This window comes from Haematobia irritans, chromosome 5 (genome assembly GCF_050003625.1).
Source record: "Haematobia irritans isolate KBUSLIRL chromosome 5, ASM5000362v1, whole genome shotgun sequence".
NCBI lineage: Eukaryota > Metazoa > Arthropoda > Insecta > Diptera > Muscidae > Haematobia > Haematobia irritans.
In genome coordinates this window covers 141,347,060-141,371,180 of record NC_134401.1, presented here as the reverse complement: position 1 = coordinate 141,371,180, position 24,121 = coordinate 141,347,060, and the positions used below count along the sequence as shown (strand labels likewise).

The window sequence follows — 24,121 nt, the reverse complement described above, 5'->3', positions numbered from 1 at the left end:
TGATTTTTGTTTCAATTAAAAAATTTGTTGAATCAATTGAATTTCTAATTGAATGTAAAATTCAATTAAAACTTTAATTGGAAAAATTTTCGTGAAATTTTTTTCTTATAAAGAGAATGTAATACATAGAGCCAACGGGGCCAAGGAGGGCCAAGGGAAGAATTACCGGGCACCTAGAATTGAAAGCACATCTGTGCCGAAAAGGAGCAGCTGAGGATGGTGCATGTTTTAAGGATGATGAGACCATGCAGCACTACATTTGCCACTACCCTGCTACGAAAATAGTTAACCATATCGGGAAGAGGGCTTTCGGGACCTAGCCATTGGAAAAAGTGACTTGAAACAAATTAGGGATTTCGTTTGAGACACAGAGTTTCTGGAATAAAAGAAGGGTACGATGGAAAGAAGAAGTTAGAGCGCACGACAAGCGAATACTGGTTCATAAAGAAATCTGCTAAATTGCGTTTATACATCGGCCCATGGTTTGAAATGGCCCCCATACAAAACTCCAATTTTACTTCCTGAGCATCTATTTTTTTTTTATCCGTCTTTCCTGCAATTGGAAATCTGGAGGTATTTTAAGACCATAAAAATGTATGCCAAAATTTGTTTATTTCGTAGCATGTTTTGATGTAGTTTCGTTCAATTAAGTTAAGGTTATTTACCATAACTTATGGCCAATAATAGTTAATAAAAAAATCTGTCTGTCTTTATTTTCCAGATAATCCCACATCCCACAATATCCCAAATAAATCTCAGGGTAAAAAGGCCATACTACAACAGCAGGACAAAGGAGTGACGACGACGACATTATAAAAACTCCAATACAGAAAAAATGTCAACAACAAATGGAGGACAGCAACAACAACAACAACAGCAAGAGCATCAACAACATCTGCTCCATAGTCATTCGATGTTAACGCAATTGAAACAGGCATCAGCAGGAGCAGCAGCTGGTTTCTTTACCCGTACCGTAACACAACCCTTCGATGTCCTTAAAATACGTTTCCAACTTCAACTGGAACCAGTTAGTGAAGACCACCCGTCCAAATATCGATCCATGTTACAGGCCAGTAAGCTGATATACAAAGAAGAGGGTCTCTTTGCCTTTTGGAAGGGTCACAATGCTGGTCAAATGTTGACAATGCTCTATACGATTTTTCAATTTTGGTCCTATGAACAAATCGACTTGAAACTACGTCAATACGAATATCTAGATAGTAATAAAAATGTAAGACATTTCCTTAGTGGAGGTCTGGCCGGATGTGTTGGAACCACTATATCCATGCCCTTCGATGTCGTACGAACCCGAGTGGTGGGTCAAGATCCCAATCATAAAAGCAGTATAGTTCACATTTTCCCCAATATAATAAGGACGGAAGGATTCTATGGCCTATTTCGAGGATTGGGAACCACACTGATACAAATTGGTCCTTTGATTGGTTTCAATTTTGCCTTCTATCACAAAACCAATGATCTGTTTATGAGCATGGCCGAGCCACCCAATCATCATTTGCCAGTGGTGGTGCATTTGTTCACTGGTGGTGTGGCAGGCGTTATCTCCAAGGCTATTGTTTATCCTTTGGATTTCATCAAGAAGCGTTTACAATTGCAAGGCTTTCAAAATTCCCGACGTACCTTTGGCCGCAATCAAGTGTGCTTCGGCATTGGTGAATGTATACGACTCACCTATAAGGAAGAAGGTCTTCTCGGTTTCTATAAGGGCATGAATCCTACACTCATCAAATCGGGCCTAACGACGGCTCTTTACTTTAGCTTATATGACATATTTAAGGCACATTTTGTACCCGAATCGGACCTATGTGACGATAATTAAATTTAATTTATATGACCATAGATGAATGCGAAAAAAGTTATGTGACAAGAATGATGAATGATGTACTTAGCGACGATGTGATTTTTTATCAGGATATCAGATGATGATGATTTAATAAAATTTTGTTCCGCAGAGGCTTTCAACAAGTGTTTTTTAAGTTAGTCAAATAAAATTGAAATGTATTTTATTTATTTTCCATTAACGTATATGAATAACAGGTAATTTAGTAAAGTTTTGTTCCCCACTGTACATAAGATTTTCAATTGCTTCCATGTGGTCGATTTGTCGACTTCCGTTTCTTTCATTCTTTTTTTTCTAATGAGGGTTTCCTTTTATTTCCACAACACAGGAATCGGATATTCCCCAGTAGGGCTATAGTAATGACCAACGGATATGGTTGCTTATGGAGTACAAAAAACGAACTTGATGATGATAAGAAAGAAAGGGAGCTATGGAAAAAAAATCAAAGCCCCAAGAGTTGTGGCATTTTTTGTGTATTTAATTCAAAATGATAGAGAGATTGTATCTGGGAATTGAAGAGCAGTAAACATGCAATCATATATTATATATATATATATATATATATATATATATATATATATATATATATTCTTGATCAGGGAGAAATTCTTACACGATATAAGCATGTCCGCCTGCCATCTGTTGTAATCACGCTACAGCCTTCAACAGCCTGAAATTTGGCACATATTCGTTTTTTGTTTGCAGGCAGGTCAAGTTCGAAGATAGGCTATATCGGTCCAAGTTTTGATATAGTCCCCATATAAACCGACTTCCCGATTTGGGGTCTTGGGCTTATAAAAACCGTAGTTTTTATCCAATTTGCCAGAAATTGAAAATCTAGAGGTAATTGAGAACCGTAAAGAGGTGTGTCGAAAATGGGGTGTATCGGTCCATGTTTTGGTATAGCCGCCATATAGACCAATCTCCCGATTTTTATTCCTGGGCTTCTATAAACTGTATTTATTACCCGATTTGCCTGAAATTGGAAATCTAGAGGTATTTTGGGACCACAAATAGCTGTGCCGAAATTGAGGTGTATCGCTCCATTTTTTGGTATAACCCCCATATAGAGCAATCTCCCGATTTTACTTCTTGGGCGTATAGAGACTATATTTTCTAGCCGATTTGCTTGAAATAGAAAATCTAGAGGTATTTTAAGATCACAAATAGGTGTGTCGCAAATGGTGCCTATCGTTTCATGTTTTGGTATAGCCCCCATACAGACCTATCTCCCGATTTTATTCCTGAGGCTTCTAGAATCCGTACTTTTTATCCAATTTGCCGGAAATTAGAAATCTAGATGTATTTTAAGACCATAAAGAGGTGTGTCGAAAATGGTCCGTATCGGTCCATGTTTTGGTATAGTCCCTATATAGAGTGATCTCCTGATTTTACTTCTTGGGCTTCTAGAATTCGTAGTTTTCACCCAATTCGTTTGAAAGTAGATTTCTAGAGGTATGTGAGGAACATTAAGAGGTGGTGAGTATTGGTATAGCCGCCATATAGATCTAACTCCCACACACACACACAAATAGGTCAGCCGAATATGGTGAGCGTCGACCCATGTTTTAGTATAGCCTCCACATAGACCGATCTCCAGATGTAACTCCTTGGGCTTCTAGAAACCGTAGTTTTTATCCGATTTGTACAAAAATGTAAATATACTGGAATTTTAGACCCTCAAGAATCTGTATCGCATTTATTTTTTCTGGTCCGACTTAACACCCAAAGAAAAAAATATTTTCCTCCGGAATGAAATTTTAGACAAACGAAATTTCCCTTTCGTATGAAGTATTTTCGTTTAGAGAAAACTAATCCGAATTTTTATAAGCGATTCAACGATTGTCTCTAAAATTTGTGTCAAAAGAAAACTATGCTTGTCTAAAATTTCGTTCCTCAGAAAAGAAAACAATTCTTTCAGAGTATAACAGGCGCACTGATCATCACCGTATTCATTTAAATAATGGCGGAAAAAATCTACAGATTTAAGATTTCAAATCAAGGCGTTATTTCATCATATACACGATATGTTTATGATTTCTCTAAAACTCAAACAAAATTGAATCTGATCTAGTCTTCATAGGTAGAATCTGGTTGAACTGATTTGCTTGGGAGAAAATTTGTCATCAACCCCCCTAAAATTCTATATATTATCAAGAAACCCGCTACGACGAAGAGTTTTCAAATTATTATTATTATATTTGTTTCATGGTGGTGGATATTTAAGATTCGGCCCGGCCGAACTTACCGCTATATATACTTGTTTTCTTTAAAATAGAGTATATGATTTTGGTCTTTAACAATATTGTTCCATTTTTGTGTTGCGATTTTGGAAGATCAGCATGTATCAACATCACCACCAAACCACTTTGGATGCGTGGAGTAGTTTTTGGTTGGCAAACAAAAGAGGAAGCGTATCTTGTGGCCCTTGATTACAGATAGGTAGTATTGGCCTATCCTGATCTTGGTTAGGCCAATACTACCATAGTCTGTCGTTGGAGGTTTCTTTCCTCCGGTGCTATGACGTATGGACGGGCTCCGAGCACAAAATAAATCTTGTTGCTTCCCACCGCTACAGTATCCTCACAAAACCTGTTAAGACCTGCTTGGTGTACTTATACGGAGGATCTAGCACTCTACTAGTGAATCAGATCAATCCTTACATTCCGTGGTGGAGGATGTCTATCCATAAGATGGTGGTTTGAATGGTTACTGCGATAACAACCCAAGAGATGTTGTACAACATGTAATTGTGTCAACGCACGGATCCCCTCTTGATCTCTGAGGTGTCCACACTGGTGTTGCATTTTTTATGGCTGCACTAATAGAAAAAATTCCACACGTTCCACAATCGTGAACGAACGGTGACAAAATTAAACGGAAGTGCTCACAAAAGATCAAAACGATATGTTCACGATTTCGTTCCCGGGCATTCATGATTTCATGAAAGGCATTCGTTTTTCTTTGGCCATGAAAAGTCTTGAAATACTCGTATGTGATTCATGGTGGTGGGTATTTAAGATTCATCCCGGTCGAACTCATCCTCAACATACATATAGAACATATACATAAAAACACCCATAATATTTATTTGATTTATTAAGAAATACATTTTCGTTATCCCATACACACCATATCTTTCATTTCTTAAATCCTTTATTTCTATGTTTTTCAATCTCCGGAAAGAGCAAATCGATAAAGCTAACTGCAAAAATACAAACATTTTTATTAAAAGTCATCAACTAATTTTGAATTGTTTGGGTTGAATTTAAGCAACCTTTTCTAGTTAGAGACTTAATTTACTCCTTTCTACTCGAGGTGCGGTGCTAGCGGAAATAACCTTTAAAGGAATATCCATTTTTATGAATTGCTGCTTTATGCTCTATTTATTTTGTTGTCCATAAATGATTTTTATATTTTATGGTTCGATTATTGTGCCTCCCCAGAAAGGGATAAAATTTATTATGAAATATGACAAAGTGCCTTTGAGACGTTTAAACCGGCGTTTGCATGGCGAGACAAACACTTTTGGCATTTTGAGTTTCAATTTCGCTAAAATGAAGACAATATGAAAATCTTAAGTTTAAATGGCCATCGTTTTGTGCTAAGGCTTTGGAAAAAGCCCATTTATAACGTCTTAGATCTTTTCGAAGTGAATGATGGTAATGATGGGGTAAGGGAGGAGAATGGATGAAAGTGGCAGAAGAAATATTCAAAATTGAAGTGTGCATACTAAATTGGTTAGAATCAATCTTTATATGTGTTCGTCTGTGTGGGTGTGTGTTTCACTTCTCCAGAGCCAACTACACACATGAAAGCTAGATATTTGGCATATTTCTCATATTTCACCGTTCAATTACGTTGGATTTTTCACTTTGAAAATGAAAAGTGAAATTCACATAAGCACTTTTCATTCATACAGCACTCAATCGACTACCCTAGATATTTGCTTCTTTTTGGTGAAATTTCTTCGCTTTTACAATTTGATGATGTTTTTACTCATCATACCCAACATCCTTCCCAACAATAGCCAACAATAGTTCCTTCATCACATTCAGTGTGTATGAGAGTGAGCAAATGCTAAGAGCTTTAAGGGTCCCCATTTAAGGATATTTTTTTCAATTGTTTTTGCTGTCAATTCCTTTCAACTTTTGAAACATCATATTTAGATGGTGGTGGCAGGTCTTCGTCGTCTTGTTTTTCTCCATTAAGAGTGGATGAGTTATTTTAGAGTTTAGTTCCCTACATTTTCACTATGGGAGGTTTTTCTTAGAAGTTGGTGGTGTTAGTCTGCTGTGTTCTCAGAACACGCAAAAATTACCTACCTCGTGATGCGAATTTTCACACTTCGGGCATTGACAGTGTTAAGATACAGTGAGATGCCAGATCGTAATCGATTAGGTCTCTCTCGACAGTAATCTCTCAACTTCATTAAAATGTGGTGATCTTCCAGCCAGTACAATGATGCACCGATGAAGGAGTCTTACGAGTGTGACAAAGAGTGATATTGGGGCCGGGTTGTTTGTAGTAGAGCAAATGAGCAGGAGTTGAGAGGATGCCATTTGCTGGACTATTTTTGGGCATTGACCTGCTGTGGTCAGATTCAGAGGATCGAATAAATCTTATGGGTCATCCTAGGTTAGGTTAGTTGCCAGCCCGTTGTGTCAGGGTCACTTAGACTATTCAGTCCACTGTGATACCACAGTGGTGAACTCCTCTCTTATCACTGAGTGTTGCCCGATTCCATGTTAAGCTCAATGACAAGGGACCTCCTTTTTATAGCCGAGTCCGCACGGCGTTCCACATTGCAGTGAAACCACTTAGAGAAGCTTTGAAACACTCAGAAATGTCACCAGCATAACTGAGGTGGGATAATCCACCGCTAAAAAACTTTTTGGTGTTCGGTCGAAGCAGGAATCGAATCCACGACCTTGTGTATACAAGGCGGGCATGCTAACCATTGCACCACGGTGGCTCCCTGGGACATCCTATCTTTCGTAACACTGTTTATCGCGCTTTAAATAATGAGGATCGATAACTGGAGGTTTGTGTATGTGATATTTTGCTAGGGATGTTTGTGGAAGAGCATGTGAACAGATTACACGTATTGCGCCATCCTTGAATACATATGGGACACAATACCATCCACGTGTTTATCAGTTCTATAAAACCAGGAGTTGAAATGGCAACATTTGCTAGATCATAATGGTTTGTCGTTGGAGATGACGTTCCAGTGGTCAGACTCAGAGGACAGCACACACTCTCTCTTTTTTTGGTAACGCTGGATCTTGTGCTCTAAACAATGAAGATCCTTGGAGGTTAGTCTATCCATAGGATGGTGATTTCGATGAATACTGCTAAAACGAATCAAAAGGTACTGCTGTGTTGCTACAGTAGTACCGTTTTCAGACATCATATGATCCATAGTAGTGGATACTCTGCTGCAATTGTGGGAGTGGCCGAGGATTTGCTGGTACATATTCTTATATTTCCGGAAGTGAAATAACGCGAAAGATCAGCTCAGATAACTATTTAAACGGTTGCGGAAATGATCACTGTGGTTCTAAGATTCAGATATGCCGTCAGAAGAGTATGGGATCTGGCATATAAGAGAGTGCCATACACTAATAGAAAAAATTGCGTTTCACAATCGTGAACGGACGTTGTCAAAATGAAACGGAAACGTTCACAAAAAATCAAAACGGAATGTTCACGATTTCGTCCACGGGCGTTCACGATTTCATGAACGGCATTCGTTTTTCTTTGGTCATGAAATGTCCTAAAATAATCGTTAGACGTTGTTATGTCAAGTCCGCCGTTGGTGCAATGTGCTAAGGCGACTGTTAACGTGTATCGTGCAGGCAACACAGGTTCGTGTCACGGTAGGGGAAATCTTTTTTTAATTTTGTTTATAAATTCGTAACCATTACGTTTTCAGATCATGAACGCTGATTGTTGTTTTGAAAATTTATGGTGTCATTTTTACGTTGTCAGATTGTCCCCATCTGTTCTCAGTTTGACAACACATGTGTGTTGATTCACTTTCATGAACGGATCGTTTCAAAATGACCACGCCGTTCATGATTTTTTCTATGGGTGTAGGTGACGATATCAATGGCCTTAGATAGACCAAGTGTCATGAAGAAGACCCTGATATACGGCTTGGCTCAGGGAGCCACCATGGTGCAATGGTTAGCATGTTCGCCTTGCATTCAAACCCAATTTCGACCAAACACCAAAAAGTTTTTCAGCGATGGATTGTCCCACCTCAGTAATGCTGATGACACTGCAATGTGGAACGCCGTTCGGACTCGGCTATAAAATGGAGGTCTCTTGTCATTGAGCTTAACATAGAATCGGATAGCACTCAGTGATAAGAGAGAAGTTTACCACTGTGGTATCACAATGGACTGAATAGTCTAAGTGAGCTTGAAATATCGGGCTGGCACTATACCTAACCTAACCTACGGCTTGGCTCAAGTGTCCCTTAACTAGGAATTGCCAAGCGGACATGCTAACTGTGGCATCACCGTGTCTCTTAATGCTCTACCTTTTTCAGACAACGGCTATGTTCAATGAGTCCAGAGGAAAATAGAGGAGTCTGGTCGGGTACCCAAATTCAATATCTGCAATGAGACTCCGTAGGGGTTCATTGTTCTTTGAGACTTTGATGGTAACTTTGGCGGTATACTTTGGGGTGTTGTTGGCTCGAAGGTGTATTTTTCATCATCCCTGCTGGGGTTCGAGACTGCCCTTACAGTGTTGCACAACATGTCCCCGACCAGGGGGCTAATCACGGCATTCGATATCGAGAACTTTTGATCGAAATCTAAATTTTTCGGATCACGGGAGTCGATATCGAGTTTTTTTGATCGACAATTTTTTCGATTGGTAAATTGCAATCGTAAAACATTTTCACTTGTTTTTTACATTGTTTTCGCCATATAGGAATAGTAAATATATTAGTTTTAGTTCGAATTGTTGCTAGTTTGTAGTAAATTTACATATAATGAACATATTTTGAATATTTAGGACTAATGCAACTCCAATAAAAGTTAAACAAAAATTGGTAATAGTCGAGTTCGGCAGCGAGCATCCTAGCTTGGCAAAGAACCATATATAAAGTGAACATGCTACATCGATACCCAAGAGATTGTGATCAACCAAATACCGTACCATTCTGTGACAACATAACGCTTCTGGACCATCTTGTAAGAATAGTGAATAATGAAGGCTTCCACTTGCAAAAAATTTTAAGACGGCAGACAATTGTAAAGTGATAGAATTGACGTTGACATGCCACCAAAAATTATTTTCCATTTGAACGCCTCCTTCGTCAGCCGAAATCGTCCATTGAGCCTGCAAAAGGTGACTTTATAACAGTGCACACCATTTCAAACCCATGTACTTACACCAATAACAATGTGCACTTTTATTCCTTATTTGTCGCCGAATTATTTTATATTCATCTCATCTTCCAATTAGGAAGGAATTCGGAGGAATGTAAAAAGAGATATGGGTCCATAAGATATAATGCAATACAATTTACTTTTTACTTTGAAACCTCCAAAAACATGTTTTTTTCTACATTCTATTTTGTGACGCTAACTTAATTTTGTCATTTCATTTTGTTCTGCTTCGTTTTTTGCTGTTGGCAACGCTTGAGAAATTGCATCAAATTTCGATCGAATCCCGTGATCCAAACTTTTAATCGTATCGACAATTTTTTCGATACGATTATGAATTCGATATCGAATGCCGTGATTAGCCCCCAGCTCTTCAGGTACTCCCTTGACTTTAATTCGGTTTAGTTCGATGAAGTTCGAGTTCTGCTGGGAAGTTTGCCTTTACCATGACAATTGCACCAGTTGGTATGAAGTGAGCACCTAATGCACTAATATTCCCGTTTTTGTGTGGGAATGAAGTTTTTGATATCAACTATAGGCACGACCTACAACCTGGAGCGGAAAGTAGTACCGAACACGTTATATACCTTGGAATGTACCAGAGCTCGACCGAAGAATCGGCTTCGGCATTCGGTCAAAAATAGATGAACGGTCACGAATCGGCCTTCGGCGTAAAGAGGCCGATTAGCTGAAGCCGAAGCTTTTTGAATTTTTTATTTCATATGAAATTGTCACAGTGATGAATTTTTTTCAGACAAAGCACCCAGTAAAGATAAAATTGAAAAAAAAATCGAACGAACGAACTTTGAATACTAAAGAAGTCTGTTAGTTTTAAAATAGTTTTAAATTAAGACATAGACTGAATTACCTTCTAACGTTGTTTTTGCCTTTGTTGAATAAAATAACAGGTTGTCTGATAAGTCCCCGGTCTGACACATAGATGGCGTCGCTTGTATTAAATGCATATTATTTTATATAGTACCAACCTTCAAATGATTCGTGTCAAAATTTGACGTCTGTAAGTCAATTAGTTTGTGAGATAGAGCGTCTTTTGTGAAGCAACTTTTGTTATTGTGAAAAAGGAATTTCGTGTTTTGATAAAATACTGTTTTCTGAAGGGAAAAAATACGGTGGAAGCAAAAACTTGGCTTGATAATGAGTTTCCGGACTCTGCCCCAGGGAAATCAACAATAATTGATTGGTATGCAAAATTCAAGCGTGGCGAAATGAGCACGGAGGACGGTGAACGCAGTGGACGCCCGAAAGAGGTGGTTACCGACGAAAACATCAAAATGATTTTGAATGACCGTGAAATGAAGTTGATCGAGACAGCAGAGGCCTTAAAGATATCAAAGGAACGTGTTGGTCATATCATTCATCAATATTTGGATATGCGGAAGCTCTGTGCAAAATGGGTGCCGCGCGAGATCACATTTGACAAAAAAAAAACAACGTGTTGATGATTCTGAGCGTTGTTTGCAGTTGTTAATTCGTAATACACCCGAGTTTTTCCGTCGATATGTGACAATGGATGAAACACTACACTCCTGAGTCCAATCGACAGTCGGCTGAGTGGACAGCGACCGGTGAACTGTCTCCATAGCGTGGAAAGACTCAAAAGTCCGCTGGCAAAGTAATGGCCTCTGTTTTTTGGGATGCGCATGAAATAATTTTTATCGATTATCTTGAGAAGGGAAAAGCCATCAACAGTGACTATTATATGGCGCTATTGGAGCGGTTGAAGGTCGAAATCGGGGCAAAATGGTCCCTTATGAAGAAGAAAAAAGTGTTGTTCCACCAAGACAACGCACCGTGTCACAAGTCATTGAGAACGATGGCAAAAATTCATGAATTGGGCTTCGAATTGCTTCCCCACCCACCGTATTCTCCATATCTGGCCCCCAGCGACTTTTTCTTGTTCTCAGACTTCAAAAAGAAGGTTGCTCGCAGGGAAAAAATTTGGCTGCAATGAAGACGTGATCGCCGAAACTCAGGCCTATTTTGAGGCAAAACCGATGGAGTACTACCAAAATGGTATCAAAAAATTGGAAGGTCGTTATAATAGTTGTATCGCTCTTGAAGGGAACTATGTTGAATAATAAAAACGAATTTTGACAAAAAATGTGTTTTTCTTTGTTAGACCGGGGACTTATCAGCCAACCTGTTATGCTAATACTGAATTAAAACACACCAAAATTTCTTTAATTACAAATGTCATTAAAATAATCGGCTTCGGCCGATTAATGCGTTTTTTGCCGAACATCGACTTCGGCAAAAAAATATACGCTTCGGTCGAGCTCTAGTACATACGTATATTCCCGTAGTAGATAGGAACAGAACCGGCGGTGTCCCCCTATCAAAACACCGATTACCGCTTCGAGCTCGAATTAGTATCAGCCATTGGTGCTGAATACGAAATTTGCAACATTTTCAATATATGAGCTGCTTATTGTTGGCCCCTACAAATGTACTTAAGACAGTGCTCCAATTCTTCTGCATTTAACATCCATTTTTGTTTACATCCATTGACATTACGTTGCTTATCCATCGCCTAATATTCTTGTTTTCTTTTGCAGCATTGAATTTAGTAATACTTACTTACTTTATGTGACAGCCTAAAAGTATGCTCAAATTTCTTGTGGAATTTTTAAAAGTAGTCAATTGAAAAAGTGTAACTTTTGATGGAGTGACAAAAAAGAGGTTTTTGCATATAACTCTCTTAGGGTCGTTTTCTGATCGTCCGTTTAATGGAGGATACACCATCGGTAAGTAAAATTTTTGTATGCCTTCAGCTGTTTTATAGACAAGATAAATTATAACAAGAAATTGAGAAACTGGCCGCAAATATCTTCCACTGTGTGTCCATTGACCAAATATATCTTCGTTCAAATACAAAACTATAGTTAATGTGACACCTTTTATTCGACAACAGTATTTCACCGTAAACTTTTCACTGCGTATTACGAGGTTTGATGACATCGAGTGACACTGATGTTGACGTTTGCTTTCCAATAGTCAAAAAGGCAGGTGAAGCAGAAGGAGAGTGCTCTAAAAAGAAGAATGTACGGAACCTTAAAAAATGTCACACTCATTTTTTCATTTTTTGTTTCATGATCTACCTGGTCTTTTTTGTATTTAATGTTGAGGGTTATATTTCCTAGGTTCTTTATAAATGTTCTTCGTATGCGCTACCATTTCTATGCTTCAACCAGATGCAATGCTAGTTTCACCCATGTGTCCATCAAATGCACCCCCAGCATATAGCACCATCATTATCTTTAGTTATCGTTATCTCTGTATCACAGTTTCGCAATGCTGTTGAAATATGGTTATTTCGAAAAAAAAAGACAACCGAGAAGAGTATGCACGCAGGATGGATGCAATGGCAACGATTCATCGAGTGGGATACATGTACGATTAGACATGCTGTAGCGTTAAGTTGGTGATGGTACTCAAACATGCGTTTTTCATAAGCTGTCAATTACTGTGTGACTTTCATAAAAATATTTAGTTTGAATTTATGCGATGTCATCGCAGAAGAAAATGTCAAAGTGTGCAAATGACTCCTTGTTATGTTGATAGAAAAATAGAGTACCGACTAGGGTGGGAGATGTTGAATGGCGATGAATATATATCTATAAATGCGAATGAAGGTACTGACATACTTATAGTTAAAATACTGAGATATGGTCTTGGAGAAATATTCCCAGGACTTTTTTTTATAAAATTAATTAGGTTAGTAAATATAGTAAAATCTTGCTACATATTAGACAAGTTTGTTGCGATATGACAAGGGTAGAATTTTTATCACATCAAAAAAGTGGTGGACGACGAAAGTAGGTACTGACATATTTATAGCATGGCTGAACAAGAAGGTTAAATCATGGGCCCATATGATTACAATTTTTTTATTTCGACAAAATTTTAAGATGTCAAAATCATATGTTTATGGTGATTGCAGCTCTCAAAATGACACTGCATAGCAAATGCATCTCAAACAAACTCGTGCATTCATAGCTGGAGATTTGTTCAAAGATGACTTGAGTATCTTGATAACATATTCCAGACCCAAAATACCACGCACATCAGTTTTTAAACTGCATCATAAACTGTTTTTGTTAATAGATAGCGAAGATTCATTTGACTGACTTCCATTCTTAACTTTGGTGGGTATTATAGTCTTATTTGTCTCATATCGGCGTTCCTCGGATGAATTATCCACTTCACAATCACTCATAGGTGACACATTAAATTTGAACCTTTATTTTTCTCTGGATTTTAATTATTTTTTCAGGACAATTGAAAGAATAAATAATTGCCACTTTTACCAATGCCATACGATTCTTTTATCAGCTGATTTTGACTTCTTAAAATTGTAAACAACATATTGAAATTTGTTGTTTTTGTTATCGTGATTCAACCTCCTTAATCAGCCATGATTTATAGTTAAAATACTGAGATATGGTCTTAGTGAAATATTCCCACAACTTTTTATGAAATTAAATCAATCAGTCACATCAAAAAAGTGGTGGACGATGACTATATTCTCATTACACGGTGGTGTTAGTCGATCGAATATTTCTATATACAGGATGCCTGCCTCTCATAATATCATCAGGAGAATTGCGAATGGAAGTAATAAAGTCTTGATAGGTTTTTTGGGAAACGCAGAACCAAGACCATTTGTCGTTAAAGATCGATTCTAATCGTTTCCCTATGATAATGTTACAGAGCGGAATTTCCCGAATCCGAAATTTGATATCCTATCCATATTTAATAAAAATAAAAAAAATATTTACGTGACATTAAAGATTACGCGACCCAAATTTTTGGGTGCGCAATTTACAAAATATTAAGGACACATTTCTTTAAAATAATGGAAGTTTAATTAAGGATTATAATCTTTGCTTGAAATTGTTTTAATTTAGGAAACAAATTTTGGAAAGACTTCTTTTGAAGATTTTACATCATTGGTTTAAAATTCTTTTGTTTAAGAATTAAGAAAACAATTTTTACTTTGAAGTATCTGTTATAATTTGGATTTTTAAAATGGCATTTTTTTGTACGTGAATATCTTAATACACCGCGAAAAGAGAATGTAAATTCGATAAATGAGATCTGTATCCTATTTTAAATTTTATAGACTCTAGATTTAAAGCTAGATAAAAATGTCTTTCTTTTAAAGAAGCCGCATCTTTGGCTTGGAATCAATATCTTCAAAGGAAGGTAAAGATCTTTGGATCCAAGTAAACTTGATTTTTAATACGAACTTGGTTATATATGTGAGCTATAATTAAATCTGAAGGGATTTGGGCAAAACTTGTGATACATAGTATGAATTTTAAGTCTAATATCTCCGCAAAATTTTAAGTAAATCGGAGTAAAACTTTGGCCTCTCTGGTCATAAGAGTGTAAACCGAGCGAAAAATATATATGGGAGCTATGTTATATGTAAATCTGAATCGATTTCAAGAAAATTTGGCACATTTCACGACGATATCAAATGCAAATCTTGTGCAAAATTTTAAACAAATCATTATGAAACTCTTGCATCTGGCAAAATCTAAACCTGAATCGACTTTACAGATATTTTGTAAATCTTTTATTTAAAATTTTAATATTAAAGTTTATAACAATTTTCACTCTTGGTATTTGTTGCAGCTAGTTTAGAATATTCAAAACTATTCAGAATACCGGGTAGAAAATAGCAACGTCTATAGACTGAGTCAAAAATATTCTATCAAAATTTTGAGCAAATTTTATCAAAAAAAAAAAAAAAATACCAAACAAACAAATTTTATTTTGCAAAATTTTATTTCTGTAGAAAATTTTGTCAAAAGTTTATTTCTATAGAACATTTTATCTAAATTTTATTTCTATAGAAAATTTTGTCAAAATTTTATTTCTATAGGAAATTTTGTCAAAATTTTATTTCTATAGAAAATTTTGTCAAAATTTTATTTCTATACAAAATTTTGTCAACATTTTATTTTTATTGAAAATTTTTTAAAATTTTATTTCTATAGGAAATTTTTTCGGAAGTTTATTTCTGTAGAAAATGTTGTCCAAATTTTATTTCTATAGAAAATTTTGCCAAATTTTATTTCTGTAGAAAATGTTGTCCAAATTTTATTTCTATAGAAAATTTTGCCAAATTTTATTTCTGTAGAAAATGTTGTCAAAAGTTTATTTCTGTAGAAAATGTTGTCAAAATTTTATTTCTATAGGAAATTTTGTCGAAAGTTTATTTCTATAGAAAATTTTGTCAAAATTTTATTTCTATAGAAAATTTTGTCAAAAGTTTATTTCTTTAGAAAATTTTGTCAAAATTTTATTTCTATAGAAAATTTTGCCAAAACTTTATTTTTATAGAAAATTTTGTCAACATTTTATTTCTATAGAAAATTTTGTCAAAATTTTATTTCTATAGAAAATTTTGTCAAAATTTTATTTCTATAGAAAATTTTGTCAAAATTTTATTTCTATAGAAAATTTTGTCAAAATCTTATTTCTATAAGAAATTTTTTAAAATTTTATTTCTATAGAAAATTTTGTCAAAATTTTATTTCCATAGAAAATTTTGTCGAAATTTTATTTCTATAGAAAATTTTGTCAAAATTTTATTTCTATAGAAAATTTTATTTCTTTAGAAAATTTTGCCAGAAATTTATTTCTATAGAAAATTTTGTCAAAATTTTATTTCTATAGACAATTTTGTCAAAAGTTTATTTCTATAGAAAATTTTGTCAAAATTTTATTTTTATAGAAAATTTTGTCAAAATTTTATTTCTATAGAAAATTTTGTCAAAATTTTATTTCTATAGAAAATTTTGTCAAAATATTATTTCTATAGAACATTTTGTCAAAATTTTATTTCCATAGAAACTTTTGTCAAAATTTTATTTCCATAGAAAATTTTGTCGAAATTTTATTTCTATAGAAAATTTTGTTAAAATTTTATTTCTATAGAAAATTTTGTCAAAATTTTATTTCTATAGAAAATTTTGTCAAAATTTTATTTCTATGGAAAATTTTGTCAAAATTGTATTTCTACAGAAAATTTGTCAAAATTTTATTTCTATAAAAAATTTTGTCAAAATTTTATTTCTATAGAACATTTTGTCAAAATTTTATTTCTATAGAAAATTTTGTCAAAATTTTATTTCTATGGAAAATTTTGTCAACATTTTATTTCTATAGACAATTTTGTCAAAAGTTTATTTCTATAGAAAATTTTGTCAAAATTTTATTTCTATAGAACATTTTGTCAAAATTTTATTTCTATAGAACATTTTGTCAAAATTTTATTTCTATAGAAAATTTTGTCAAAATTTTATTTCTATAGAAAATTTTGTCAAAATTTTATTTCTATGGAAAATTTTGTCAAAATTGTATTTCTATAGAAAATTTTGTCAAAATTGTATTTCTACAGAAAATTTGTCAAAATTTTATTTCTATAGAAAATTTTGTCAAAATTTTATTTCTATAGAACATTTTGTCAAAATTTTATTTCCATAAAAAATTTTCTCAAAATTTTATTTCCATAGAAAATTTTGTCGAAATTTTATTTCTATAGAAAATTTTGTTAAAATTTTATTTCTATAGAAAATTTTGTCAAAATTTTATTTCTATAGAAAATTTGGCAAAATTCTATTTCTATAGAAAATTTTGTCAACATTTTATTTCTATAGAAAATTTTGTCAACATTTTATTTCTATAGAAAATTTTGTCAAAATTTTATTTCTATAGAAAATTTTGTTAAAATTTTATTTCCATAGAACTTTTGTAAAAATTTTATTTGTATAGAAAATTTTCTATAGAAATACAATTTTGACAAAATTTTCCATAGAAATAAAATTTTGACAAAATTTTCTATAGAAATAAAATTTTTACAAAATTTTCTATAGAAATAAAATTTTTACAAAATTTTCTATAGAAATAAAATTTTGACAAAATGTTCTATATAAATAAAATTTTGACAAAATGTTCTATAGAAATAAAATTTTGACAAAATTTTCTATAGAAATAAACTTTTGACAAAATTGTCTATAGAAATAAAAGGTTGACAAAATTATCTATAGAAATAAAATTTTGACAAAATTTTCTATAGAAATAAAATTTTGACAAAATTTTCTATGGAAATAAAATGTTGACAAAATTTTCTATGGAAATAAAATGTTGACAAAATGTTCTATAGAAATAGAATTTTGACAAAATTTTCTATAGAAATAAAATTTTGACAAAATTTTCTATAGAAATAATAATATAGAAAATTTTGTCAAAATTTTATTTCTATAGAAAATTTTGTCAAAATTCTATTTCTATAGAACATTTTGTCAACATTTTATTTCCATAGAAAATTTTGTCAACATTTTATTTCCATAGAAAATTTTGTCAAAATTTTATTTCTATAGAAAATTTTGTCAAAATTTTATTTCTATAGAACTTTTTGTCAAAATTTTATTTCTATAGAAAATTTTGTCAAAATTTTATTTCTATAGAAAATTTTGTCAAAATTCTATTTCTATAGAAAATTTTGTCAACATTTTGTTTCTATAGAAAATCTTGTCAAAATTTTATTTCTATAGAAAATTTTGTCAAAATTTTATTTCTATAGAACATTTTGTCAAAATTTTATTTCCATAGAAAATTTTGTCAACATTTTATTTCCATAGAAAATTTTGTAAAAATTTTATTTGTATAGAAAATTTTGTCAAAATTTTATTTCTATAGAAAATTTTGTCAAAATTTTATTTCTATTGAAAATTTTGTCAAAATTTTATTTCTATAGAAAATTTTGTCAAATATTTATTTCTACAGAAAATTTTGTCAAAATTTTATTCCTATAGGAAATGTTGTCAAAATTTTATTTCTATAGAAAATTTTGTCAAAAGTTTATTTCTACAGAAAATTTTGTCAAAATTTTATCCCCCATATGCAATAATGTTACAGAATACTTCAAGCCTACTTTTGTCATATAAATTCATTCGATAAACTGTCAATAAATTGTTTTGCATATGGGCATATTTCTATAGAATTTTTTTTCAAAATTTTATTTCTATAGAAAATTTTTTCACAATTTTTTTTTCTATAGAAAATTATTTCTATAAAAGTTTGTGAAGTACCTCTTTGTTGGAGAGGAATATTTAGCAAAATCTACCAAGCATCATGAATTCTACCAATCTACCAAACATTAAAAAATATATCTCTTCTGCCAACGGTGGCAACCGTGATTGCACCACGACGTCTCCCCACCCTTGCATTTAGAATAAGGTTTTCCACAAATTTCAAAGCTCAATCGAAACATTAACTGTAATAACCGCTGTGAATTTGGATATATAAAGCATTTACATTCTTTTTGTTTCTTTAGCATGTTTTGGGGGAAATCTAGCGGTTTTCAATTAAACAATCCTGGTAACGTGGCTAATGGCCACGTCGACCTGATCGACTTAGAATCGACCCATGAGTCGATGATCTTATATCGGCTGTCACGGTTGGACCTGATGGCAATCAGGATAGTCAGGCAATTTCAAAGCGCTCGGTAAGAAATTTGGCTCAGATATGTACGAGCTTGATCAAATAAATACTTAGAATACAAAACAGTTTGGAAATGTGGTCATATAAATCGATCCACTTGGATGGCCCAACACGTCTGGAATCAGAGAGAATTAGCCCAGGGCCCAATCACAAGAATACGTAGGAATTGGGTAGCAGTTTTTGAACTATTTTAGCAAAGGAAAAAAATAATGGCTATAAATCGCTTCCTTACAAAATAGCCGTGTTTTGAAGACTCAGTGTCGAATTGGCCCAATAAATCGGCACAGAGACATGTGGTCGGTAGCCACACTTGGTAAATCCCAAACTACGGTGACCATAACGTGTCCGGCCTATAGGACAGACTACTGCGAGAGTTTCCACTGTTCCTTGGCTTTCGGTGTGTACAAGTGGATCGAGATCAATCTTTACGAAACAAGGCATAATTATCACAATGGACTGAATAGCCTGAGTGAACCCCAAATAAATGGGGTGCCAACTTAACCTAAGGCATAATAAACTTCCTCCTCTTGCGCTTAGATCGCGCCTTTTTAAATCATTTATTAACCTACTTTCTCTATGATACCCCTTAATCCAATATATATTCCCTGTATTGGAAGTTCTTCTAAAGGCACAACTTTAAAAGCTCTTCTAAAAATGTCATCCTATAGATTCTTTATTTTAACTGCACAGGAAGTTCAGTTGAGTCAATTTTTTTATAACTAGCTTTTTGGGAAATTATTTTTTTTTTATTTCAAATAGGTTAAAAGAAAATTAAGAATGTGGAACGCCGTTCGGACTCTACTATAAAAAGGAGGTCCCTTGTCATTGAGCTTAACATAGAATCGGGCAGCACTCAGTGATAAGAGAGAAGTTCACCGCTGTGGTATCACAATGGACTGAATAGTCTAAGTGAGCCTGAAATATCGGGCTGCCATTATACCTAACCTAACCTTAATTACGAATTAATAAAATGGTACAAATTATTTAAATTTTGCCGAAAAATCAATCCATTCTAGAAAAATTGCTAATTTTTGAAAATATTGGATGTCAAACATTCCAGACAAGCATTAGAATGCATTAAAAATCATAAAAAATTGTATAAATTATTTATTTGTCAAAATATCACAAAATTTCTTAATTCGCATCCAAAACACTGAATTCACATTACACCTTAAGAAGTGATGCAAATTCAGTGCAATGGCTGCTGAAATGGTGGCCATCCGTCCTATGACAAGGCCATGTTAAATTCTTCGCTTCTCCACCAAGTTTGGAACACTTTCGTATCCAAAAAGAACATTTTCACTACTTGTATGGCGACCCTTTGTTTGCTGGGATAGTGTAGCGTCCAATTTCCACAAATGTGTTCATAACACCCCCGTTTAGTAACAATTTTTTTAAGCAAACTTTTATGGCAAAATTCTGGCCACGTATGTCAAAATCTTTTCCAAATTTTGCAAAATATTTTAAGAAAATTCTCAAACATATTAATATATCAATGGTTTCTCCGTGTGTAGTATTTACACTTCTCATTTAATTTATTATGAAAATGTGTAAATAACTATTTCATTGCAATTGAAATAAACCGTATATGATAAATTTAGAATGACAGAAAAAACATAATATCCATATTAGATGGCCAATAAATATTATGGTGGTCATAATCTATGGAATACAAAAAACGCTACAATAAATGACAAACGAGGGATTAGGCAAAGCATAGAAAAAAAACAAACGAAACTTATTACATCCCCATATATTAATTTTTCTAACCATCCTTTGATCCTTTCGAAACACTTGAAAAAACATTTATAACTAACTGTTGCCAGAGGATACCCATGACTTGGTCTAAATTTGACAAAAACGAATCACTTTGGAACATGTTTAATACATTTAAGAATTTTTTTGTTCTGAGAATTATTCGGTTTTTTTTTATGGTTGAGTGTGAGTATCATTTCCCTACACAATCACTCTCACTCTCTCTAACAATTTATCACTGTGTGTGTGTTAGCTTAGCAACTCTGGGTTTTTATTTTGCAGCTAAAGTGTTTTAGTTTAGTTGTCTTTTTAAATGGGATTTTTTTATAGTCCCCATCATCATCACCATTGCCATCACCACAGACATCACAGTAGTAGTCTTTATTATCATAAGCAACATCATAATCATCAGTATTACCATTATTCTCATTGTCGTCATCAGCATTATCATCATCATTGCAGATTTTATGGAGCTAGTTCTATCATGCATATACTACTTACGTACAAGTGAGTAGGTAGGTATGTATGCTATGTATGATTGTGTTATAGAACTTTAATCCTCGGTGCTCATAAAAGTGAATGAGTTATTCCGGGGCACATGAATACCAAGCGTTGGTTAGTGTGTGTGAGATTGTATGCGAGTTTAAACTGTAGTTGAAAATGAGAAATCATAGCATGTTTGGGAGTAAAAAATAATACTCATGATGATAAATTCTAAACGTGGAGAGTGAGTACACAACCATATAAAGCTATTGTAACTAGAAAATGGGTACAAACAACTCTACATTCTAGAGAATTATCGTACATCTCTCTCTTGTTCGTAGTACATACACACACACTCCAAAGTTTGTTACTCTTTGGGAAAAAAAATATTTCTGCCTTAAGGGAAATTTATTATTAACGCCCCACTAAAGAATGGTGCCTGTTTTTTAAATATGAATAATTTTGAGCAATCCTAGCCACAAACTATGACTTCGAAAAAAAAAACAAAAATGTGGAAAATAAGTAATGGATTGCTACATCTAAAACTTTCTATGTAGTACCGAGAACCATTTCCCTCATGGCATGGGGACCGAAAAAACAAGCTATTATTAGAACTTTAGCCAATATTTCATCGAAGTACGACAACACCCGATACCATAGTCGTAACTCGCTTAGTTTAAGTGCAATTTTAACACCCCCTTTAATGATGGAATTAAAAATTCATCTCTTAAGTGGTCTTTGTGTTTTTTCGTAATCGATCATTACGTCATTATGTTTACGTTTAGTTTCAGCAAGGAGTGTGTTTTTTATGATAAGCAATCATATTGATGGGATATTTTTTGTTGGCTTAAGGGAGTCATGAATTTCCCAAAAGAAGGTGGGGGATTTAAGGTATTAAATTTTCATACTGTTTTTTCCCCAGTTAAGGGCAAATTCCCTTTAGTACATGGGCAAAGATGAGAAGTAAGCAAATTATTGCAAAATGGTGGGTGGGCTCACATGACTTGCAAAAAAAGATATTACATCGTTTTGTAAGAATATTATCACTTTTTACAGCCTCCACTATTTGATGGAGTTTGAACAATTTGCGGCTTTATGATATGGACTCTAGATAAATTTATTAAGCGTGTGTTCTCCGCAAAATGTTAAGCTTTCAGTGATATTAAAGTATATAAAAATTTATATTTTAATTTCTGTTATAGAATTTATTAACAGATAACTCCTGCTTACCGCTTTAGGTGCTGAGACACAAGCTATGATTATAGGTGTGTAATTTCGTGACCTAACATGACATATGTATTATGCAACCAAGTTTTATTTATTTCTATAGAAAATTTTGTCAAAATTTAATTTCTATAGAAAATTTTGTCAAAATTTTATTTCTGTAGAAAATTTTGTCAAAATTTTATTTCTATAGAAAATTTTGTCAAAATTTTATTTCTATAGAAAATTTTGTCAAAATAGTATTTCTATAGAAAATTTTGTAAGAATTTATTTTTTATAGATAATTTTGTCAAAATTTTATTGGTATAGAACATTTCGTCAAAATTTTATTTTATGGACAATTTTTGTCAAAATTTGATTTCTATAGAAAATTTTGTCAAAATTTAATTTGTATAGAAAATTTTGTCAAAATTTAATTTGTATAGAAAATTTTGCCAAAACTTTATTTCTATAAAAAATTTTGTCAAAATTTTATTTGTATAGAAAATTTCGTCAAAATTTTTGCCAAAATTTTATTTCTATAGAAAATTTTGTCAAAATTGTATTTATATAGAAAAATTTCTCAAGAATTTAATTTGTATAGAAAATTTTGTCAAAATTTAATTTCTATAGATAATTTTGCCAACATTTTAATTCTATAGAAAATGGTGTCAAAACTTTATTTCTATAGAAAATTTTGTCAAAACTTTATTTCTATAGAAAATTTTGTCAACATTTTATTTCGATAGAAAATTTTGCCAAAATTTTATTTCTGTAGTAAATTTTGTCAAAAATTTATTTTTATAGAAAATGTTGTTAAAATTTTATTTGTATAGAAAATTTTGCCAAAATTTTATTTCTATAAAAATTTTGTCAAAATTTTATTTCAATAGAAAATTTTGTCAAATTTTTTTTTCTATAGAATATTTTGTCAACATTTTTTTTCTATAGAAAATTTTGTCAATTTTTTTTCTATAGAAAATTTTGTCAATTTTTTTTTCTATAGAAAATTTTGTAAAATTTTTTTTCTATAGAAAATTTTGTCAAAACTTTATTTCTATAGAAAATTTTGTCAAAATTTTATTTCTATAGAAAATTTTCTCAAAAATTTAATTTCTATAGAAAATTTTGTCATAATTTTATTTTTATAGAAAAATTTGTCAAAATTTTATTTCGATAGAAAAATTTGTCAAAATTTTATTTCTGTAGAAAATTTTGTCAAAATTTAATTTCTATAGAAAATTTTCTCAAAAATTTAATTTCTATAGAAAATTTTGTCATAATTTTATTTTTATAGAAAATTTTGTCATAATTTTATTGTTATAGAAAAATTTGTCAAAATTTTATTTCGATAGAAAAATTTGTCAAAATTTTATTTCTGTAGTAAATTTTGTCAAAATATTATTTCTATAAAAAATGTTGTCAAGATTTTATTTGTATAGAAAATTTTGTCAACATTTTATTTCTATAAAAATTTTGTCAACATTTTATTTCAATAGAAAATTTTGTCAAAATTTTATTTTTATAGAAAATGTTGTCAAAATTTTATTTCTAAAGAAAATTTAGCAAAAAAAAATTTTTATGAAAAATTTTGCGAAAATTTTATTTTTATAAAAAAATTTTGTTAAAATTTTATTTTTAAGAAATTTTTGTCAAATTTTCTTTTTTTATAGAAAAGTTTGTCAAAATTATATTTCTATAGAAATTTTTGTCAACATTTTATTTCTATGGAAAATTTATGTCAAAATTTGATTTCTATAGAAAATTTTGTCAAAATTTATTTCTACAGAAATTTTGTCAAAATTTTATTTCTATAGAAAATTTTGGGAACATTATATTTCTTTAGAAAAGTTTGTCAAAATTTTATTTCTAAGAAAAT

General features: G+C 32.4%; 2 protein-coding genes across 2 annotated transcripts in view; one reads left to right on the top strand and one right to left on the bottom strand.

The window, feature by feature from the left end:
- The window catches only part of Tpc2 (Thiamine pyrophosphate carrier protein 2), a 94,480-nt gene extending 92,471 nt beyond the window's left edge, over window positions 1-2,009 (top strand). The window contains exon 2 of the mRNA XM_075308942.1: window positions 722-2,009. Within this exon, the coding sequence (XP_075165057.1) occupies window positions 836-1,837 (1,002 nt within the window). The 5' untranslated portion in view covers window positions 722-835 and the 3' untranslated portion in view covers window positions 1,838-2,009. The remainder of the gene's footprint in view (window positions 1-721) is intronic.
- Window positions 1-24,121, bottom strand: part of NaCP60E (Na channel protein 60E) — a 424,396-nt gene that overhangs the window by 171,979 nt on the left and 228,296 nt on the right. The window lies entirely within an intron of this gene.